We start from the raw sequence: 20449 nt of genomic DNA, 5'->3' as shown, positions 1-20449 counted from the left end.
TAGTGGTTACCAGAGGGTAAGGGGGGTGGGGGGTGGGAGATGAGGGTAAGGGGGATCAAATATGTGGTGATGGAAGGAGAACGGACTCTGGGTGGTGAACACACAATGTAATTTATAGATGATGTGATACAGAATTGTACACCTGAAATCTATGTAATTTTACTAACAATTGTCACCCCAATAAATTAAAAAAAAAAAAAAACAATCTATAGACAAACCATGAATAAATTAACTAGAGCTGGAGACACTAAAAACATAAATATTATAAGTATTAAAAATGTAAAAATAAGTTTAGTTTTAAAAGTTGGGAGGTATTATAGTGAGAATTGGAGGCATGTGGAAAAATCCAATAGAAGAATTAATACTAATTATAATGAACTGGGACGAGAAAGGACTGGCAGGTTTGTGTAAGTGAAGGAGCCAGTAGGAAGTGAAATCTATTCTGCACTCTGTTCATCAATCCATGTGTGAAAGGGACAGCTTGGGACATTGCTTTCTAATTTCCACAAGAACTGGGTGGAGAGAGGAGGAGCAACCTCTCTGGGTAAACTTAGAATCCATTCCTCTGAGAGTCTGCCAGCTTTGCCCAAATGTTCAAGGTAGTGGGAGTGTGTGTGTGTGTGTGTGTGTGTGTGTGTGTGTGTGTGTGTCTGGATGGCGGGGAGGATGTTGCTTCTCTAGGTATGGAAATCAGAAAAGCCCCCCCATTCCCTTCCATTTCTGGATGGTGTCTCTCGAAAATCTTCCTCCCCTACAGTTTCTTGGATCTTTTCAACCCCGAGTACTCACTCCACTTATTCTTCCTCTCAGGCAGTTTAATTCCCCTCAATGAGCCCAGGCCTAGGCAAAACAAAAGCCAGGAGGAGGGCTGTCTTCTGGATGCCTGGCAACCGCTACTTCCTGCAGTGCCACACAAAAGCACGAGGGTGGCTGGGAACACAACGGCCTGGCTATATTCTGGGATGGGGGAGGTAAACTCACCCTAGCAGCAAGATGCAAATACAAACTGATATTTTCAAGAAATGATCTTGCATCATTCTTCTCTCCCTCCCGCCTCTCTGCACAGTCTTGAAGTCTCTGAAAAGAAAACTACCCTCTACCCCGTGTTCCCTCTAAAAGGACCAGGTCTACGTTTCCTAGGATGTTAGTTACCCCACCCGAAGCAGCTTGTCAGTTAGAGAGGGATCTTCCCCAGATGTTCTGGTTCTACTAGTCAGGGGAGCCAGCGTCCACAGCAGGTGTACCGGGAGGCAACTCCCCAACTTACTATATGCATTCCCAGGCTTGGAATTTTCTTAATCTGATGAAGCCCAGAGTAAACCTCAAGTGTGGGGAAGCAGTGTTTGGCTTAAAGACAGCTGGAGAGGTAGAGAGTCAATTTTTTACAAAAAATAGATCTGGTTCCAGGTTAGGGTTAGGGAATTGTGCTGTTTCCTTCCTCACTATTCTTCCTCCCATTTTCAGGACCTTCGTAGTGTGGAGTAAAAGGAAAAACCAAAGGAGCCCGCTCAGCCTAGTTTCTTATTGTACACAGTGTCTCCACTCCCTGCCCCCTACCCGATTCTACAGGATCACTGATCACCATGAACACACACTCCTTTCATTCCTGGGTGCAGTCTAGCATAAGAAAAGAAAACACAGGCCTCTGGCTTCCCTAAACCATCAGTGGCTTGCTCGGAATCTTCCTACCATGAGCCTAGGCAGGGCTCCCTGTCTTTACTGGAGCCACAGGGGCCTCCTCCATGTTGCAATCACTTCACTTGGGTTCAGGGCCACTCCTTTAAGGACCAAATAAGAGCCACGTCTCTTTGATGAGGTCCCAGACAAGCATGATTCTCTGTGCCTCCGCATGGCCTGTGGAAGGGTACCCACACCAAGCTCCCAAAGCCTGCCGGAGGGCACCAAAGCTTTTTGTGTCTGTGGTAAATTCCCATCTATCACAGAGGTAGGATGCAGGCCACTGAAGTCAACCCATCCATGCCTTGCTCTGGTACTCAGTGAAGTGAGCAATAACTTCCAGGCCTCTCACCTTCCCCTTTTCTTTACCTGCTTCAGTGGATAAGAGAGCAGTTGGCATGGGGAGAGGGAGTGCACACAGAATCCAGTGAGGGTGAGTATGCAGCAAGCTGAGGCACTTAGCTTTGCACGTACCCTGTTTTAAAAGAATAAGTCCCAAGTAACAAGTGTCTAAATCTCCTGAGCCAGCAACTTCTCTACCAAAGACTCTAATCTTAGTATAAAGACCCTTAGTATAGAGACCCTTAAGGTGGGTATAAGAGGGAATTGGCCTGCAGTGTCCTCTGGTCTTTTTTTAAAAATTCTCTCCTGATGTTCTTAGACATTCTGGAGAATGTCGGAAGAAAGGTTGTTTTGAGCAGAGTCCCTATTGAGCCCACCTCCCAAATTAATGTATTGAAATTCCAAACCCCAGAACCTCATAATGTGAGCTTATTGGAAATCGTCTTCACAGATGTAATTAGTTAAGAAGAGGTCACACTGGAGTAGGGTGGGCCCCTAATCCAATATGACTGGTGTCTTCGTGAAAAGAAGACATTTGGACACAGACACATACAGGGAAAATACCGTGTAAAGATTGGAATTATGCTTCCACAAGCCAAAGAACTACCAGAAGCTGGGAGAGAGGTTTGAACAGAGCCTTCCCTAGCACTTCAGAGGAAGCATGGCCAAGCTGATATCTTCATCTCAGACTTCTGGACTCTAGAACCAACAAAGTAAATTCTGTTGTGTAAGCCACTCAGTTTATGGTACTTTGTTACAGCAGCCCTAGCAGACTAATAATGTACCTGGGATATTTCATCAGTTGATATCATTTCTGGCCTTGGGTATCTGTAACAGTGGTGCCATCTACTTCATATTCCCACTTCTCTCAGCCTGGGACCCACAGTCACTTATTTTCTGATTGATTTCTACCCCAGGCCTCTTCCACTATCAATCTCAACCACTTACCCTGTTACTCAGATGGCATGGCCCGGCTGGCAGACACTGGGGCTGCTCTTGTATTCCTGAAAAGGGTTAATTTTTAAAAGAAATTCAGAATTCGAGATATAGACCTTAAAGATTTCCATCTGTGTCCTTCCCTTTCATGAGGTTCTCCTGCAGTGTGCAGCAGGATAAATCTCTTCAATAAACTCAAGCAAGGTTCTCTTTGTGTTTTCTTTCTGACATTTTCTGTTTTACATCTAGCCTAATGTCTGCCCAAGAGTTTCAAAGCACTTTACAGTTTATGTTTTGTTTTGTTTTGTTTTCCAACATGTTATTTGAAAATCCACTTGGTTTCCCCAAATCAATAGTGACTTATGGAATTCTTCACTCAGCCCTGTTGACCAATTCTCGAAAAGGGTCAAGACCTTGTCAAAGAATCAATGGCGACCAATTTTAATGGTTATAATCAGCCATGCATTGTATAAGAATTCAGATAAATTCTGTAACTATTCCTCATGTGTAGTTGTTATGAATTTCATTGTACATCACAGGTTGTAAGGAATGTCACATTTTTTGTGTTCCTATAAATCTACTATATAAGCCCCCATTGGTTAAAAAAAGTCATTCTCAGTCATTTGGGGGCTCCTTCTCTACCAGGTTGGGTAAATGACGTGGAAGTCACATTGTTGAAAAGGACCCTCTGGTCACTGATCTACAGTGGAGACCTCTCCTTTACAAGCCCCACAGTCCCTTGGTGGGGTGATTTTGCTGCTTCAGGGCACACTTGGATCCTGGAATCTTTGCTGAGGTGGTAGTCACCTCACTTTGTGCCCAAACCCCTCTAAGTGCAGCAGATAGCCACAGTGAGCCCGGCCCTGGTACCTCTCTGGGATCCCCTGAGGAAAGCATTTAGGATCCTCACTAATTGTGACACCACAAAACCCTCTGTCTCCTCCCCCAATTCTCAAAGCCCCACTTGTCAAGTGTTGCTTCTGGCTCTTTGGCCCTGTACTGGATTGAACAGTATCCCCTCAAAATTTATGTCTTTCCTGCAACCTCAGAATATGATCTTATTTGGAAATAGGGTTCTTACAGATGTAATTAGTTAAAATTAGTTAAGATGATGTCAGACTGGAGTCATCCTGTATCACTGACATCCTCAAAGGAAGAGCAGAAAGGATACAGACATAAAAGGAGAACACCAAGTGACAATGAAGGAAGAGTTTGACATGATGTGCCTACAAGCCAAGGAATGCCAAGGATGGCCAGCAACCACCAGACGCTAGAAGAGTCAAGGAAGAGTTCTTCCCTAGAGCCTTCAGAGACAGCATGCTGACACCTTGATTTCAGACTTCTAACCTCTAGAACTATGAGAGAATAAATTTCTGTTGTTTTAAGCTACCCTGTTTGGGATACCTTGTTACAGCTTCTTTTAGAAACTAGTATAAGCCCCAAGCACTGTCCCACCTTCCCGCTGGCTGTTGGATAATCCAGCACAATCCCCCTCCATCAATCTGGACTTTGGCAAAACCAAAGCCAGAAGTCAGCATGTCTTCTCAGGGTCAGGCATTGTTGCCTTCTCAATAGTTGGCTTCTCAACAACCCCGAGGCAGGGTAGTTCAAGCCCTGATTCCCCGTGGGTGCCCAGGTGGGGATGGGCTGGGATGGAGGACACACTCAGTTATCTCTATAAATTATTCATGTGGAATTTATACAATATTTGTAAAGCCGATATATTTGGACCACTATCCAAAATGCCATATATTTGGAGTCATATAGAATGTAGCCTATTTATATTGGATTATTTCTCTGAGTAATATGCATTTAGGACTTGATGGATCTAGTTGATTTATTTTTTTTACAATTTTTCCATTATGAGATGGGTGTTGAGCCTGTCTGCTCCTCATGCAAAGTTCAGGTCTCAGATTCCAACTCATGGCACATCCCTTTCCTTCTTTCCACCTACCATCAATCTAATTTAGAACAAGAATTCAGAAATGAGAAGACTGTCACAGAAGACGCTCATTAATATGCTTATTTGGACTTAAAAAAATAGTTTAAATATTTCCTGATGGAAAGTATTATTTAACTTTTGGTGTGACACAGAGGCCTACCATGATATGTGACAGATGTTGTCCACGACTGAATCTATACTTCCTTGCTTTTACTAAATATATTTAAAGAACATATACATTATACAGTGCTCTAGAAAATATAGACTTTGCAACTATTTAAATTTATGGTAAAACATTTAGATATCAGCCTTAAAATATGTGAAGAGGTACAGAAGTTTTCAAGAGGTTTTCAAATTATTTTAAGGTGTATTTGAGCAAAAAATGTTTGAGGGTCACCAGCTAGAAGCAATTGAGTGAAGAAGCTAAATTGGCTTCATGTTTCACACATCAGTTACCCTTCAGGACATCATTGTACAACAACGCAATACACTGATCACACAGAAGAATTCAGAAAATATTCTGACTGGTTCCTACCCTATGTTAACTAAGACAGGGAAGTATGTAATGCATATTAGGATGATGATTAAAATAAAATTCCTTTGAGAATATTCATCAAAAAGTCTACTCATCATCTAATTCCCTGACTGACCATGGCAAATTTGGCCCTTTGATACATTTTATGAATTTTTAAAAATTACAGTTGACATTCAATATTATGTTGTATTAGTTTCAGGTGTACAGAGTAGCAGTTAGACATTTATATAATTTATGAAGTGATTTCACCCCCCGAGACAAGTTTAGTACCCATCTGGCACCATACATAGTTATTATAATATTATTGACTATATTCTCTATGCTATACTTTACATCCCCATGACTATTTTGTAACTGCTAATTTGTACTTCTTAATCTCTTCCCCGTTTTCACCCACCCCACCATCCCCTCTCCCATCTGGCAACCGTCAGAGTGTTCTCTGTATCTATGAGTTTGTTTCTATTTTGTTTGTTCATTTATTTTGTTCTTTACATTCCACATGTAAGTGAGAGCAGTACATTTTATATTGCTTGCTATGATGTTTAAATGTTTTAGCATGTACAGAAGAAAACAGAAAGTGCCTGAGAAACTAAGGAAAGAGAAAATTATAGTTACTAGGTCATGACGTTAATCTTTGTCCTGTTACTGACCTGCACCTTGACCTTGGACAAGTCTCTGTCCTTGTCAGTCCTTTGTCAGGGGTGAGGCAAAGTGAGAGTAGCATCTGCAGTGCCCAGGGTCCACATCAGGTTCAGCGGCACAAGTAATTTTGAGCTGACAAATGCTTTTTGTAATTCTAATAATAAAAGATAACATGAAGTTAATAATCCTACTATATAATAATTAATGACTTCCTTTATAGATCAGTTTACTTACTCAATAATGATTGTGCATCAGAAAAACTCTCCTGAGCCCTAGAAAGGCTCATGCTCCTTTACACCTTAAGAATTCCATTAAGATTTCTTCCTGGTACTAATACCTTTCCATGCCCACGGTAGCTTCAAGTGATAGATTCTGCCTCAAGTCTCAGTGTAAGACAGTGACATAAGAATTCTGGAGACAGCAAAAATTACATGAACATAAGGAGTTCATTTATAACTAAAAGCTAAGTGTCCATAGAATTTAAATAGAATTTGGGATCTCGAAAACTGAAATGGTGGTTGTTGGATATAATAAGAAGAAGGAAGTGTTCATTCAGTCTTTGAGAGCCACATTTAGAACGGAAGGATGTTAGAGTCAAAAGGAAGGTCAGGAACAGGTGCCATGAATGTAGTCACACAGTCTGGAAAAGTCTCCAGTTCTTCCACAAGAGTGCCTCATTCATTGTTCGATTCTGGTAGTCACCTTGTATTGTGCCAGGCACATAGTAAGCGCACAATAAATATATAGATGGATGACTGAGTTTTTAAATGAATGTCTATATTCCCTTTACTGTAGGGCCCAAGGACACCTGGTCAGGCATAGATGCAGCACAAAAAAGTAGCTAATGGGAGGCACAAAAACTGCATAGAATGATTGACAAATGTCACGTCCACGATTGACATGCTCTCTTTTCCCAGTTGACAGACAGACACCAACAGTAACTTAACTGCCATCTCCTCAGTCCCTTGTAACTGGAAACCTGATCTTCTTTTTTTCTATCAAAAGGGGGCAGCAGAGAAGAGCAAATTCAGATTCGAGGCCTGCTGTGAGCAAAGCCACCTGGTCCCACAAATATCTTAATGCAAATTTCCCAAACTGTGCCTTCCTAAGACTTAATGGGTTTTTTTGTTGTTGTTGTTGCTTTTGTGTGTGTGTGGAGAAATTAAGGATCTAAAATTAAAGACGTTAAGAGAAATCCACATTAAAACTATTTAGTGTCTATGCTGAAATTTTTCTTAGATAGTAAAATGTTTTTGGTGACTCAAGAACAGCATATATGTCATGTGGGGTCTCTGGTCCCGCTCCCCGCACAAGAACGCAGGACATGGTGAGGCCAAAAAGAACGCCCACAGAACCATAGGTAGGGGAGTCATACCACTATATTCTCGATGGCGGCTGGGTTGGAGACACAGGAAGCAGGAGCCAGAGGATCTGCAATGTGCCGTCTGCTTCTCTGCCAACCAACCCACCAACCCCACTTGCTAGCTGCAATCCTCACTTGCTAGCTTAGCCACGGCAGTTCTATATATATTAGTGGCCAATGGCTAACTGGTTACAGCTGATGGCCATCTAATACCCGAGCCAGCACCTTTCCATGTGAGGCCGAGAGCCTGGAAACTACTCACTGGGACTCTGTCCCCACACTATAATATGGAGAAATTTCTCAGACTTTTTAACAATGAAAAAGCCCTCTCGTTTTTTAATCCCTCAGAATGCCTATGTTTCTTAAGGGACAACAAAGCTCTGTAGAAGATGAATGAGGAAGATCTGTCCTAGCAGATCATTCCTTTCTTAATGGCTAAATTGATCCTCTCAGCTTTAAGGTATCAGCTCTATTTGTCAACAAGGAGAGAAGGACTGCAACGTTGACATCTGCCATTTCACGAGTAAACTCTCTAAAGATGAAGGTTAAAAAATACAGACATACATACCCTCAATCCTTTATACTTGGTGCTTTCCCGTCTCACCTTCTCTCCTAGTAGGGAAGGCCAGCCCCCAGATTTTCATCTGAGAGTTACCGATCTTCCCAGGGGCCTCCAGCTGGGTACATGGCTCTGTGAAATGTTGAGTCAGGTCATGCGATTGTAAAGGCTGGAGATTCAGGGACCTTTCTGGTTTATCACCACTGCATCAGTTGCCAGTCTACTGTCATATGCTGCTTCTATCCTTAGTTAGAAAGAGAGAGCATGATTTGAATGAATAAACAAATAGACTAAGCATTAACCTGGTTCTCTCATATAGCCACATTGGTGAATCAATTATATAGCGCCTTAATGGTGCTTAAAGTGCTTTCAGATACTTTATCTGATTTTTTTCTTAACTAAACTCCTTTTAGAAGGTTTATGTTAGGGAATGTTTGGACTCTGGTCAACACTAACAGCCAAAAATGAATTTGTTGCTTCATATTGAAGTGGTTTATAGAACTGAAGGAAAAAATAGGAAGAACAAAGTCTTGGGTAGAACCAGGAAAGTTCTGGAGAAATGAGTAGTAGAAATTAGTGGATGGTCTGTTCTGGGTTTTGCCATGGGGAATGACTGACTTTTCCACTCAGGTACAGTGCTTCTGTCACCTCTCAAGACTCATGTTTCAGGGATAGAGCATCTGGTTGTCATGGCAGGCACTTACAAGCCTACTCCTTGGCTCGCGGCTGGTGTACATTAGCTGGCAGTTCCACCAAAATGGCATGTAATTTTCCCAAACAAAATTACAAGAATATTGTCCAAAAAAAGGAAGGGGGAGGTGGATAGCTTAGCTGTGTGGCAACAGAATTAGTAGCTTTAGGCAAAGCAAGTATATGTCTTAGAGATGCGGAAACTGAGTCTAGAGCGATGATTGGAATTGCCCAAAGTCATGTGGATAGTAAAGAAACAAACAAAAAATTCCAACATTATAATTTATTTTATCTTACTCTTGAACCAGCATTTTTTCTATTACTACTTTATACTTTTATGGAGTTCCTTGAATGCAACAATAACAAAAGCTATCATTTGTTGAGGATCACTGTGGTCAGATACTGTTCTAAATACTTAGTGTACTCACATGTTAATTCATTCAATCCTCGGAGATGGGTGCTATTATACCATTTTAGAGATGAGGAAATGGAGGCATAAAGAGGTTGCAGAGCTAGCAAGTGGTACAGTCAGAGTTAAAACCAAGACTAGTTCTAGAACCTACTTTCAAAATCATGCTGTAATGAAACAACACAATATCAACTTGAACTTTGATTGCTTACATCCTCTTTCCCATCCTTTTCTTTGGTATTACGTTCAGCAAATATTTAGCAAGCAACTCAAAGTTTCAGACACCATTTTAGAATCTAGAGGAGTTGCAGTGAAGAAAGTGGTCGGTCACAATATGCCCTCATGTTGTTTACAGTCTAATAAGGAGAACAGGTTAGTAAATCATTGCAGGGCTCTATGCTTAACATATTTTACTTGTGAAGATTTTACAAAAATATATGAACATATGAATGCATTGCTGGGTCCCTCCCATGGCTTCAGAAGAGCCAATATGAGTGAGGGGTCCTGAGTATTCAGCTTTATTAGCTTTGTGATTACTCTGCCTCTGCGCACATAAAAAAGGACTCAGCTAGATGAGTTCAGAAACTCACTCCAACCTGGAGACTCTGCAGTCAAGAATAATTCCCATAGTCCTTCTCTGAGATGGTCCAGCCACCTGGGGCAGAGCATATATCTAGTAACTTTGAACACTGGACATGGTGACCAGAACCACTGCCATCATCATTGAGGGAATGGGGCCTGTGAATCCTACTGCTTCATGCCACAAGTTTCTGATGCAAAATCTGGGATGTGTGATCTGCATGTCAGAGCCTGACCCTAGGTGTAAAGGAAGCCAGAAAAGGGACCTTTCCAGCTTCTGTGTGGGACATAGTCGATCTACTATGCAGTATTCCCCTCACTGACCAGTAAATAAGGAGACAAGTAATGAAGGCGGACCAGAGTTCCCAAGCCAATAAAGGCTGCTGTTGTCACACAGGATTGAGCAACTTTTTCTGACATCATGGTATACAAGGAAGGATAACCTTCCCTTCCTACAAGGAAAGGCTTAGTCATTGAATAACTGTTTTTGTGAATGCCTCCATTCAAAGAGCACGTTAATAGATCTGAAGATTTAAAAATCAGAAATAATTTATTTTGAAAAATAGCTAATCGAATGGAGATGGGTGCTCAGTTTATATAGTTAAGCAGTACAAAGGCAAACAGAGGCCAAACTAATAGTTAAGACAGTGCAACGTAAAGGAAGATTATAATTTGAACAGCCTGATTAGTTGCCAAATGCATCTTTATGCACATTAGGAAAAGCTGTCCCTTTTTAAATGATATTTTTATTATCATTTCCTGTTTTATAAACAAAAAAGCCTCTCCTGTCTATGACTCGAAATGACCCAACTATAGTTGCATAGTGTATAAATTGCACAAGAGCATATGGCAGCCCTAACTTTGAAGAACATTTTTTAGAATTATTCTTAGATATACATTATAACAACATTAAGAAAACAATTTTTTCAGTAAATATTTTTTACACATGATTTGTACATGATTAGGACTGGTCTAAATTCCTTAATGTGGCCTAAGATTACATTCCAACATATTAGTTATTTTTAATTTTTCCAAGTTCCCTTCTAGCCTCTACCAACACACACATACATTTTTTTTTTTTAATTATTGTAATGGTATCTAGCATGCAATTTTCTACTCTGATTTTCCCATTTAAAATAATAGAAATAACGTTTATTTCCATTGCTACCTTTTAATGATTTATTATATAATTTTATATCAAGTGGACATATCTGTGATCTGAGGAACTTTAATCAATATGTTACGATTGGTATTATTTTACCCATAAGAAAAAAAGTTACTTTGACAACTTTTAGAGAAAAAGCTTTAGAGAAAACTTTTAGAGAAAGGAGTTCTTTAGATAGTATAAACGGGCAAAATAACAAATTTTCTTCCAAACCATCATACCAGCATGAGTATTTTATTGCAATATGGTTAATAATAAAGAGTTGAATTTGTGTCTGGATTTTTTTTTTGTTTAAAGGTCATTTTTCCCCATTTGTGCTTACCTTGTAATGAACCATTTTAGGATAAAAAACTCCTACGGTACATTTCACATAAACATAGTGCAATGGGCTACACCGCAGAGAAGCAACAGGGTGTAGTAGAAAACATGTGGATTTTGGAATCGAATGAACTTGGACCCCTGTGCTTTGAAATGTTATGTTCTGCAAAAAGACTTGAACAAGAATGCTCATAACAGCTTTATTTCTAATAGTCCGAACAAAACAGCCCAGGTTTCCATCAGTAGGAAAATGGATAAACTGTGGTATATTCACTGATGGAATACTATTCGGAACTACGTAGAATGAACTACTAATACACACAAAAACATGGATGAATCTCAAAATCATGCTCAGTGAAAGAAGCCTTCCACAAGAGAACATGCTCTATGATTCTATTATATGAAGAGCTAAGACAGGCAGAGGTAACACGTGGACACAAGTCAGAACATTGGTGCTTCCAGAGGTTGAGGAGGAAATTTACTCAGAAGACACATAAAGGAACTTTCTGGGCTGATGGTCATGTTCTGTAACTTAATAGGGATTTGGATTGTACATATGTATGAGCTTTTCTGGATTCGCAGAATGGTACCCTTAGGATTTGTGTACTTCATTGTGTGTAAAATGTCTCAAAGAAAACAAAAACCTAAACAAATATTGAACTCAAGTTAATGATACATGTAGTGAAGCATTTCAACTTAACTTTGACATGTGTAAAAAGTAATGGATCAATGGATGGATAAAGGGATTGATAGAGGGATAGCTGGTAAAAGAGCACACGTAGTGAAATGTTGATTGTAGAATCTAGGTTTTCCTTATGATTCAAAATTTTCAAGATAAAACATTGGAAACTATTTTTTGATCAGGGATATGATCCATAAACTTTCGATTTCTGCAAAATGGAGGCAATAGCATTTACTTCAGTAAGTTGTGAAGTTTAAGAAAAATTGCCACAAAAATTAGGCCTGGCATAGAGTGGATGCATGTAATGTTGTCTGCCTTCTGTTTCCTCCCCTTTTACCTGTTTTGTCAATTTATAAGTCATGATATGTATTTCTGGATTTGGAAGCCTTAGGAATAAGTGGTCTAAAATGGTATGTAGCAAAATGATTGGGATTATGGGGGTAAACTGTCTGTCTGCTGTCTGCTGATTATACATTCCTTGAATGCAGGAATAGCTTTTAATGATGATAGTGGCTCAAACTCCAAGGAGAAGGGACAGCTTGTGGTGATACTTGTTTTAAAAAGATTCACAGAAAGGAGAGAGAAGACAAAGTGTTATAGGCGACCATCCTATGGGTTTTGATATTAAAAAATGAAATAGTTATTCAGCTCATTAAAAACTCCATTGTGAGCGCTCATTTACTTAACAAGTATTTATTGAGGGTCTACTACATGCCTTGTATTGTGCTTGGAGCTGGGGATACAGAGATGAACATATGGTATGTACGAGAAAAACAAAGGTGCCTGCCCTCTTGGAGCTTACATTCTAGTAATGCTAAATTTGATTGGATTTACAGGAATCAGTCTGTTAGCCAACAAATATTTACTGAGTCTTTACTCTGTGCCAGGCACTTGGAATATCGTAATGAACCAAAAAGATATAATCTACACGCTTGTGGAGCTTACTATTTAGCAGATTAGGTGGATTTAGTCAAATCATTGTGTGTAACTATAATAAATACATTATAAGTGTGCAAAAGACTGTGAAGGAGAAATACAAGGCTCTTAAGGAAGTTTTGAGAGGAGAATATTTTCCTCTAGCCTAGGTGAAAAGAATTTTCTCCTTAAACTTTTACCTGAGGTAAGAGAGTAAAGTGAGCACAGAACAGAGTTGGGATAGCCAGTGGCCCATGTCAGGCCAATAGTGGAATGTCGAACAGCGCACCAGCAGACAATGTAGTCAGTGGCATCGTTTGCTTAGTCTTTTTGATTTCTTATTGGTTTATGCCTTTGGAGTTCCTGTATGGTTCGACTATGGAAAGCAAAGTGGGAATCGTTGAACTGCTTTTAGCCATTCTAAGGAATTCTGGAATTGGGTTTATCTTTTGCTGAGTCAAAGACTACAACAAACCCCTCAACACTTTCATGGTGCCAAGAAGCCGCTGGAGACACAGAGCCTGGGATCATAAACAAAACAATTATACAACTGATTCATTGTAAGAACATGCCCCCCACTGCGGTCATTGGTTCCGAGCTGAAAGAAGATAGAAGCTGAGAGAATATGGAGAGCTGATGAGAAATATGTGTCTCACAGATGAAAGCTGCTGCGTCTACAATCATGGCACATCCTGGGAACTAATAAAAACTAAAGCGTCATTGTACTATGTTCTTTAATGGGGACAAGCTGATCTGTGGAATTCTGAACTACTTACTCACCTCTTCATCAGGAGGGGGCCGGGCTATGTTTGGAGAACTTCCATTTTCCAGCACTATCAGCAGGCATACAATAGGTGCGTAATAAATACTAATTTAATTATTACAGGGTTTTTTTTTCATTTGCTACCTGATTCCCTGAAGGACAAGAAAAGTATAGAAATAGCTAGTGACGAGCAAAGGAAATGTACAAATGATAAATTAACTTAGAGCTGGGTTATGATCCAGCTAAAATGCCAAAAGTGAGTTCCATGTGGTTCAGCTTCTGCCTCTATAAGTACAAATTCTTTTCTCTGTCTGGAGGAATGACTAGGACTAAAAGCCATATTTCATGGCATCTTCTTAATGTCAAGATGGGCTGAAAGTAAAAGAAGCCAAGAAAATCAGAGGAGGAGAAGCCTGGGAATTTAGGATATAGGAGAGTGATAGCATTAGACAACCTGGCTTCATAGTCTCAGCTGGGTCACTGAGTCGCTGTGAGACTTTAGGCAAGTTATTTCCTCTTCTGTTATATGGGTCCCTGCCTCCCAAGTTTTTCTCAGAAGAATCATTTGAGTTCGTGCCCTTAGCACGATTTCTGGCACATAGTAAGTGCTCCATCAATTTTAGTTTTCACTTCCAGTGGTTTTCTAAAATAATCCTAATGTCCGCTCAAGATTTTTCAATAAATATGATTTGCTAAATACATAACGGAAAGTAAAGTGTCATAACGCTGCAAGTTTTTTTTATATAAACATACTCACAAATCAGGAAAAAACTCTTTTTCGCATGGCCAGATTTTGCTTCAGATTATACGACCACCATACCCACACAATGCGACATCTCGTCTGGCCTTTCTGAACTGGAAGTACCTTCTTCCTACAATCAGGCTACCACATAACCTGGCAGAAGATTCAGAGTTCGTTTCTCTCTGAAAGACCACTATGCATGAATCAATTGTGTTACTTTGCTATAATCCCAGGGTAAAAGAAATCCAAAGAATCTATGCATTCTGAGTGTGTGTGTATTTGGTCTCAGGCCCTGATTTGTCTGACAGGCCTTGGAGAGAGAGAGAGAAAGTATACAAGGCATTCACCTAGACTAAAATCAGATTAAAACAATAAAGATATTTTATGCTTTGTGTAAACTGGTAAGTGTCATGACTCTTGGAATGACAGTCTTGTTGAAAATGTGACACACTTTTCCTTCTGGTATGTCTTGGCATAAATTGTTCCTCTCGCTGCAAGATTAACTGATACCATCTGTTAGTATTCTGGGCCCTCACTCTCAGCCTGTGTTTGAATCTGCATGTTTCTTTTCTCGGTTTCTTTTCAAAGGTGCAAGAACACAAGCGCTACCCCTCGCTGATGGCCAAACGCAAAGTCAGTCAGAGCTCCCGTTTGTTCCCAAGCCTTTTAACCCCTTGCGCCCAACTCTACATCTGAAGGCAAAAACAGTCCTCGGAGACTTGGCCCACCCCCTGCCTGTGATAGGCTGCTTGGAATAGCAACTGCCTGTGTCACCGAAAAGGGCAAAGCCTTCTGAAATAGAAACAAAGTTGGTCACAAATCACATTGGCTTTGCTCGAAGTTTTTTTTTTTTTTTTTTTTTTTTTTCCACCTTCTTTAGCATGCGACCATGGGGAAAGTGACCACTGCTGTCAGGGAGGGAAGTCGGGGTGGTTTGGTGCGGAGGGAACGGCTGTAACTTCTACGTGACTATGGTACCTGTTGAAAACACAGAGGGCCCCAGTCTGCTGAACCAGAAGGGGAGACCAGAAGAGACTGATGGCAGCGACAGAGCCAGCAGCGGCAGGCATCCTTCCTGGACCAGAGGTAAAGTGAGGCAAATGGGCTTGGGGGACTGTCTAGAGTAGCAGCAAGCTGAACTTGTGTCTCACTCCTGTGTGCAGTGTGCGTGTGTTTAGATATCAGTGTGCTAGGTGCACAGAGAAAAGGGGACAGATCTGGTGGGAGGAGTGACAAGAAGTTATAATGCGAAGGCTGAAGGCCCACTACTGGTAAGCTGGGTCCCATCGATTATATTGACAATACAATGTATAAATCTTTTTCATTTTGGGACAATTGGTAAGATAGTCAAGTGTAAACACACACACCCACTTTGGCATTTATTGTCACACATAGACAATCTGCAACAAGTGGATATTATAACTATAATTTTTAAATCAGTATTTATTTTAAGTAGGCTTCATAAAATTATTAGTTACATAATCAATGAACACAGCTTGGTTTTTTAGGTTCCAGGATCTGTAATGAATTGGAGCTTTATTCAGCGCCTAAAACCTCTGCTCCCTTGCTCCTGTTCTCTTTAAAAGTGGTCTTTCGAACTGAGGTTTTAATACTTTTCTTTCTGGAGGTGAAATTTGGAAAGGTTTAAATTCATTTCAGTTATCTTTGCTAAACCAAATGTTTTTCTTCACTTCCACATTTACAACTCCCACAAAAACATTGCACACTTTTAGCTGTCTGTTCCTATTCATTCGGTTCTCAAAGGAATAGAAAGGAATGGTAATATGAAATGAAATCAAACACAGATAATTTTCTTCTTCCTACTGCTTTCCTCAGCTCTGCTCCCCCTAGCCATATAATACATTCCTAGACCATATATTGGAATTTCATGAATAATCCAAAACACCAAATGATACAAAAGGCATCTACCTTTCACCTTGAAATGGATCTGTATACTTATGTTTGCACTGTGGGCTTGTCTGATCTTAGAATTGCAGCCACGACCTCCCTCATGGAGACACAGAGTGGTACCTCCTGGGGAACTGAGAAGCTGTCATTCTTCCCTGTCCTGCTTCTTGCTCAACCTTCTCTTACTTTCCCCCTTCTAGAATGAATAACATCTGGGGTCATCTTCCAATGTAGCCTAGCCCTCTCTTAAGCAGAGCTTTCTCTAAATGTGTTCACTGACTCCTCAGTCTAAAAGCAGGCAAGGGAAACTTGTATTGGGGGGTAAGAGGAAAGATTTAAAGAGTTCTCCTCTCTGAATTTCTGCAAGATTGAGCTGAAGGACTAGCTGAGGTAGTGAAATCAACAAAAAGGTTAACTAAATAGTGTCGGTGATAATGGCACAAAGAAGATGAAAAATTTTGTCCTGGGTGGGCCTCCACAGTAGCAATTAAAAGTTGACTATTAAATTTGGATATGGCTTTGAAAGCACAGAATACTCTTGATAGGTTAAATTGCACAAGTTTACAATTATCTAAAAGGAATTTAAGATGTATGCATATTTGTAAAGGTTGAATGCATGCACAATTTTCTGTTTAAAGTGCAATGACTTATGTTCTTGAAAAGTAATAAATGAGTAAATACCACAAATTATCTTTTAAGTTTAATTTTAAATGAACCTTTATTATGCACAAGAGGAAGCCTAAATGTTTCATCCAGGAAATTCAGAGTATTTAAAATATGCTTTAAAATTATCATACTGTTCCTACATTTGAAGATAGCAAGTTTTTCTATAGCCCTAGATGGAAAAATTAAAGCCAAAGAGGAATGAGTTATACAATCCAGGACAAGGTAATTAAATCATGTGAGATACTGAAAAATGAAACAAAACAGAGGTCCTAAGCTCTGTAATTGCACCCCCTTAATGTTAGTGTGCGCAATAAAAAGTGTTAGCAGGTCTTCCTCTCCAACCCCTCTTAAACTGAAAAGAATGCTCTGTTCCAATAACTAGAAGCTAATGAATATAAATTCATTTTCAAAAATCTTTGACTCAAAGTGGGTACATTTTTAGTAAATTTTTCAGTGTTTGTAGACATGTTGTAACTGACTTGATAGGGCAGGATTGAGCTCAGCTTGAAATTCTGGTGCCTAGAACCAACAGATATAGGTAATATGAGAAACGTGGACTGCTGGAGCATCTCACACAAGGAGAACGTGAGGCCAGAAGATGTGTGGTTGGCCCACGTTCATGCAGTGGCTGGTGCAAAGCTGACCCTGGCAGCCTCTCGCCCAGAAGGCCTAAAGCTTCTTCCTCCATCTCAGACACAGGGTCTCTGAGTCTCTTCTAATTTCATGATTCAAACAACTGGCTAGGGAGAAGTTTTCCTTAAGTCGCTCTTTACCCCACCAGTACTGCTTTTTCCTCTGGATCTGCCCAAAAGGTCAGAAACCAAGAACAATATCCATTGTATGAATGCAGGTTCTCAGCACTACAGGTCTAGCCACCGAATGCACTGGAAACCAGATCATTAGAACTGGATTCTCTGATCCAGCTGAAAAGGTTGCACTCCATGCTCTCTAAGACCCTCCTAAGTGCCAGATTCCACAGTCTGAAATTTAATAAATGCACACTTCTAATCAGATGAATACTCTAAGGCAGTTGTTCTCAAATATGTTTAAAGCTGTGAACTTTGTACAAACGGAAGCCGAGTAGGTGGTCAGTATGTAAGACAGGTCATCATGGCCTGCTCTAGTGGAGAGAAGGGAGGTAGAGAAAGGAAGGGTCTGCAGCCTGGCTGCTTCCCTGCTTCCTCTCATCCCGTGTAGCCCCCCACCCCTCATCAGGTTCCTCGAGTGGGATCACACTCAGCAAACCTCATATCCATCGTTACTCTGGTTAGGCAGGTCATTTTTTTTTTCGTTGGGGCAATTTACTGTGTCCCTACTAAGTATTGGGCCTCCAGGTTTAGCTTAACCCGGCCCTCTTGAATCCAGTGAGGCCCAGCTTTCTCAAGCTTCCTTGGGCAGCCCAAGGGGAAGTCTACTTGTAAGACTGAAGGGACTTTGGAGAATAAACTTATCCCCAGGGAAGAGAAAGTCAGGCCAACCCTCTTGACCTAGTAACTTGTAAGAGAAGCGATTCCAACAACAGACGAGTCACTATAGTAAGACCCAGGTCTGGGCCGTTGCCTTTTTTTTTTCTTCAGGTTTTCATATATTAAAAAGTAAAGTGACAAAACCTGTGACAAAAATTATTGTGTTTTAAAAACATGTATTTAAAAAATTAATGGCTGATAACAAAAAATTTTTGCATGTAGTTTGATATTCCCAAGGAAGTGACAGGATTTATAGACATGTGAATATATGAGAAATTATGGACTCTTTTGTGTGGAAATAAGATCATATTTAAAGCTAACGATCTCCCTTTTCATTTTAGTTAGCTTATCTCTCTCTGACTATGTATTTAACCTCAGTTGGAAATCACATTAAAAGTGTAAATTTGAGACTGCAAGGACTGAGCAAATGGCTTCTCCAAGATCTAGGCAGGGAGAAGGCTCTAAACAAAGTTGGCGGGAGCTGTTTCACCACAGACTCTATGAGCCTCACGCTTCACCTCGTTGGCTGCTGACCACTCACGATGGCTGCTGGCCACTGGCCGCTCACGGCAGCCCACGGCAGCCCACGGCGGCTCACATCGGCAGCCCAGCTCCAGGGAGAGCCATTGTTGAGTCGTAGCTGTAGAGCGCACAGCTCACTGCCCATGCGGGAATCGAACCCGCGGCCTTCCACATTAGGAGCACGGAGCTCCAACTGCCTGATCCACCAGGCCGCCCCATCCAGATCTTAAAAGGCTCTTATTCCCCTTTAAGATCATGTCACCAAAGAGGGCAGAGAGGTTGTCACTTGTCACAGACCACCTCTTGGCTGCCACAACAGCAGCAGACACACACGTGTGGGAGCCTGTAGTGGCAAGGCCTGACAGATATGGACGAAGCCAGGCCAAAGAGACGCCAAGCAGTGCTGCTAATCTGGAGTGACTGAAATTAGCTGGCAGACACCACTGTGCCTGAACTGGTTTTACAGCCAATGTCTGCTCTGATAGGTCAATGCCCCTATCCCAGTTGTTAAATATTTTAAACATTACCCTTGTCTCTGGTAAGATTGCCAGCAGGAGCTGACACCCAGAGATCCCAGGAACATGCCTGGTGGTAGCTGATAGGACCCTAATGTGAGCCCTCGAGACATATTCTTTGTGAATTCTCAAGGGGGTACTTTCTGCTGGTCCAGATCTTATAGTAGCTGGTGAAAACAGAGCTCAAAGTGTAATGAATCCACTCTGGAGCTGACTGAGGAAATTCCAATTTACAGGTACATATCAAAGGTGAGTCAGCTGATTTTAAAATGCAATTTTTAATTGCTATAGATGTGTGGAATTCTATTTTTCATTCGAAAAATAGTTATTAGGTTGGTGCAAAAGTAACTGCAGTTTTTGCAATTATCATTATTATTTTTTTCCCCATTTATTTATTTTTAAGGAGGGTGCAGCTCACAGTGGCCCATGAGGGGATCCAACCAGCAACCTTGGAGTTATTAGCACCATGCTCTAACCAACTGAGCGAACCGGCCACCCCTGCTATTAATTTTAACCTTTTAAACTGCAGTTACTTTTGCACCAACCTAATAGTTCTTAAATTTGCTTTTATAGGTAGCATTTTCTCAATAGGAGGAACCCAAGTATTATTTTAGCTTCAGGGTTTAAAAGTTCTGAGAGCTCCAAACCACCCTCCATTAGTGCACAATTAGCTTGGGCTTCTAAGAGCTGAAGCAGCTATTTACTCAGATTTTATAAGCAAGAACTGGTTTTATAAGATTCTTAAATTGAGCAGAGTCAGCACTCCCTGGTTCAATTTTTTCTTTCTTTCTCAGTAACAGTCTTCCCCAAGAGAATGAGTTATTGAATACAATAGGCAATGAAAGCCATGTAAAAGGACACCAAATTATGGTGGTTAGAAAGAGGAAAAGTAGAAATGGTCTCATTCCCAAGGAGCTATTTGACCTGTGGAGGCAGGAAGATAAATTTTCATCCTACCTTTCTAACTTCTGGTTGGACTAATCAAATAACATGAGACAGATTAACAGGAAAAAATAACAACATTTAGTACAAATGTACATACAGGGGGTCCCATAAGAATGTGAGACTGGAGGACAGACTGGGCATTTAAGGCTTATATGCCATCTTGAGCTA

General features: G+C 40.7%; 1 protein-coding gene across 2 annotated transcripts in view; it reads left to right on the top strand.

Annotated features, from left to right (window-relative positions):
• The first annotated feature begins 15130 nt into the window (after nucleotides 1–15130).
• The window catches only part of SLC2A12 (solute carrier family 2 member 12), a 48755-nt gene continuing 43436 nt past the window's right edge, over nucleotides 15131–20449 (top strand). Inside the window, exon 1 of one of the 2 annotated variants that reach the window (XM_033102459.1) lies at nucleotides 15131–15345. In XM_033102459.1, coding sequence (XP_032958350.1) covers nucleotides 15231–15345 — 115 coding nt within the window. In that variant the 5' untranslated portion in view covers nucleotides 15131–15230. Of the gene's footprint in view, nucleotides 15346–19386; nucleotides 19586–20449 lie in introns of those variants that run through there. The other variant, XM_033102460.1, reaches the window with a different exon arrangement.

Source organism: Rhinolophus ferrumequinum, chromosome 3 (genome assembly GCF_004115265.2).
Source record: "Rhinolophus ferrumequinum isolate MPI-CBG mRhiFer1 chromosome 3, mRhiFer1_v1.p, whole genome shotgun sequence".
Lineage (NCBI taxonomy): Eukaryota > Metazoa > Chordata > Mammalia > Chiroptera > Rhinolophidae > Rhinolophus > Rhinolophus ferrumequinum.
Note: the sequence above shows the minus strand (reverse complement) of the source record. Positions and strands in the feature narration are given on the sequence as shown.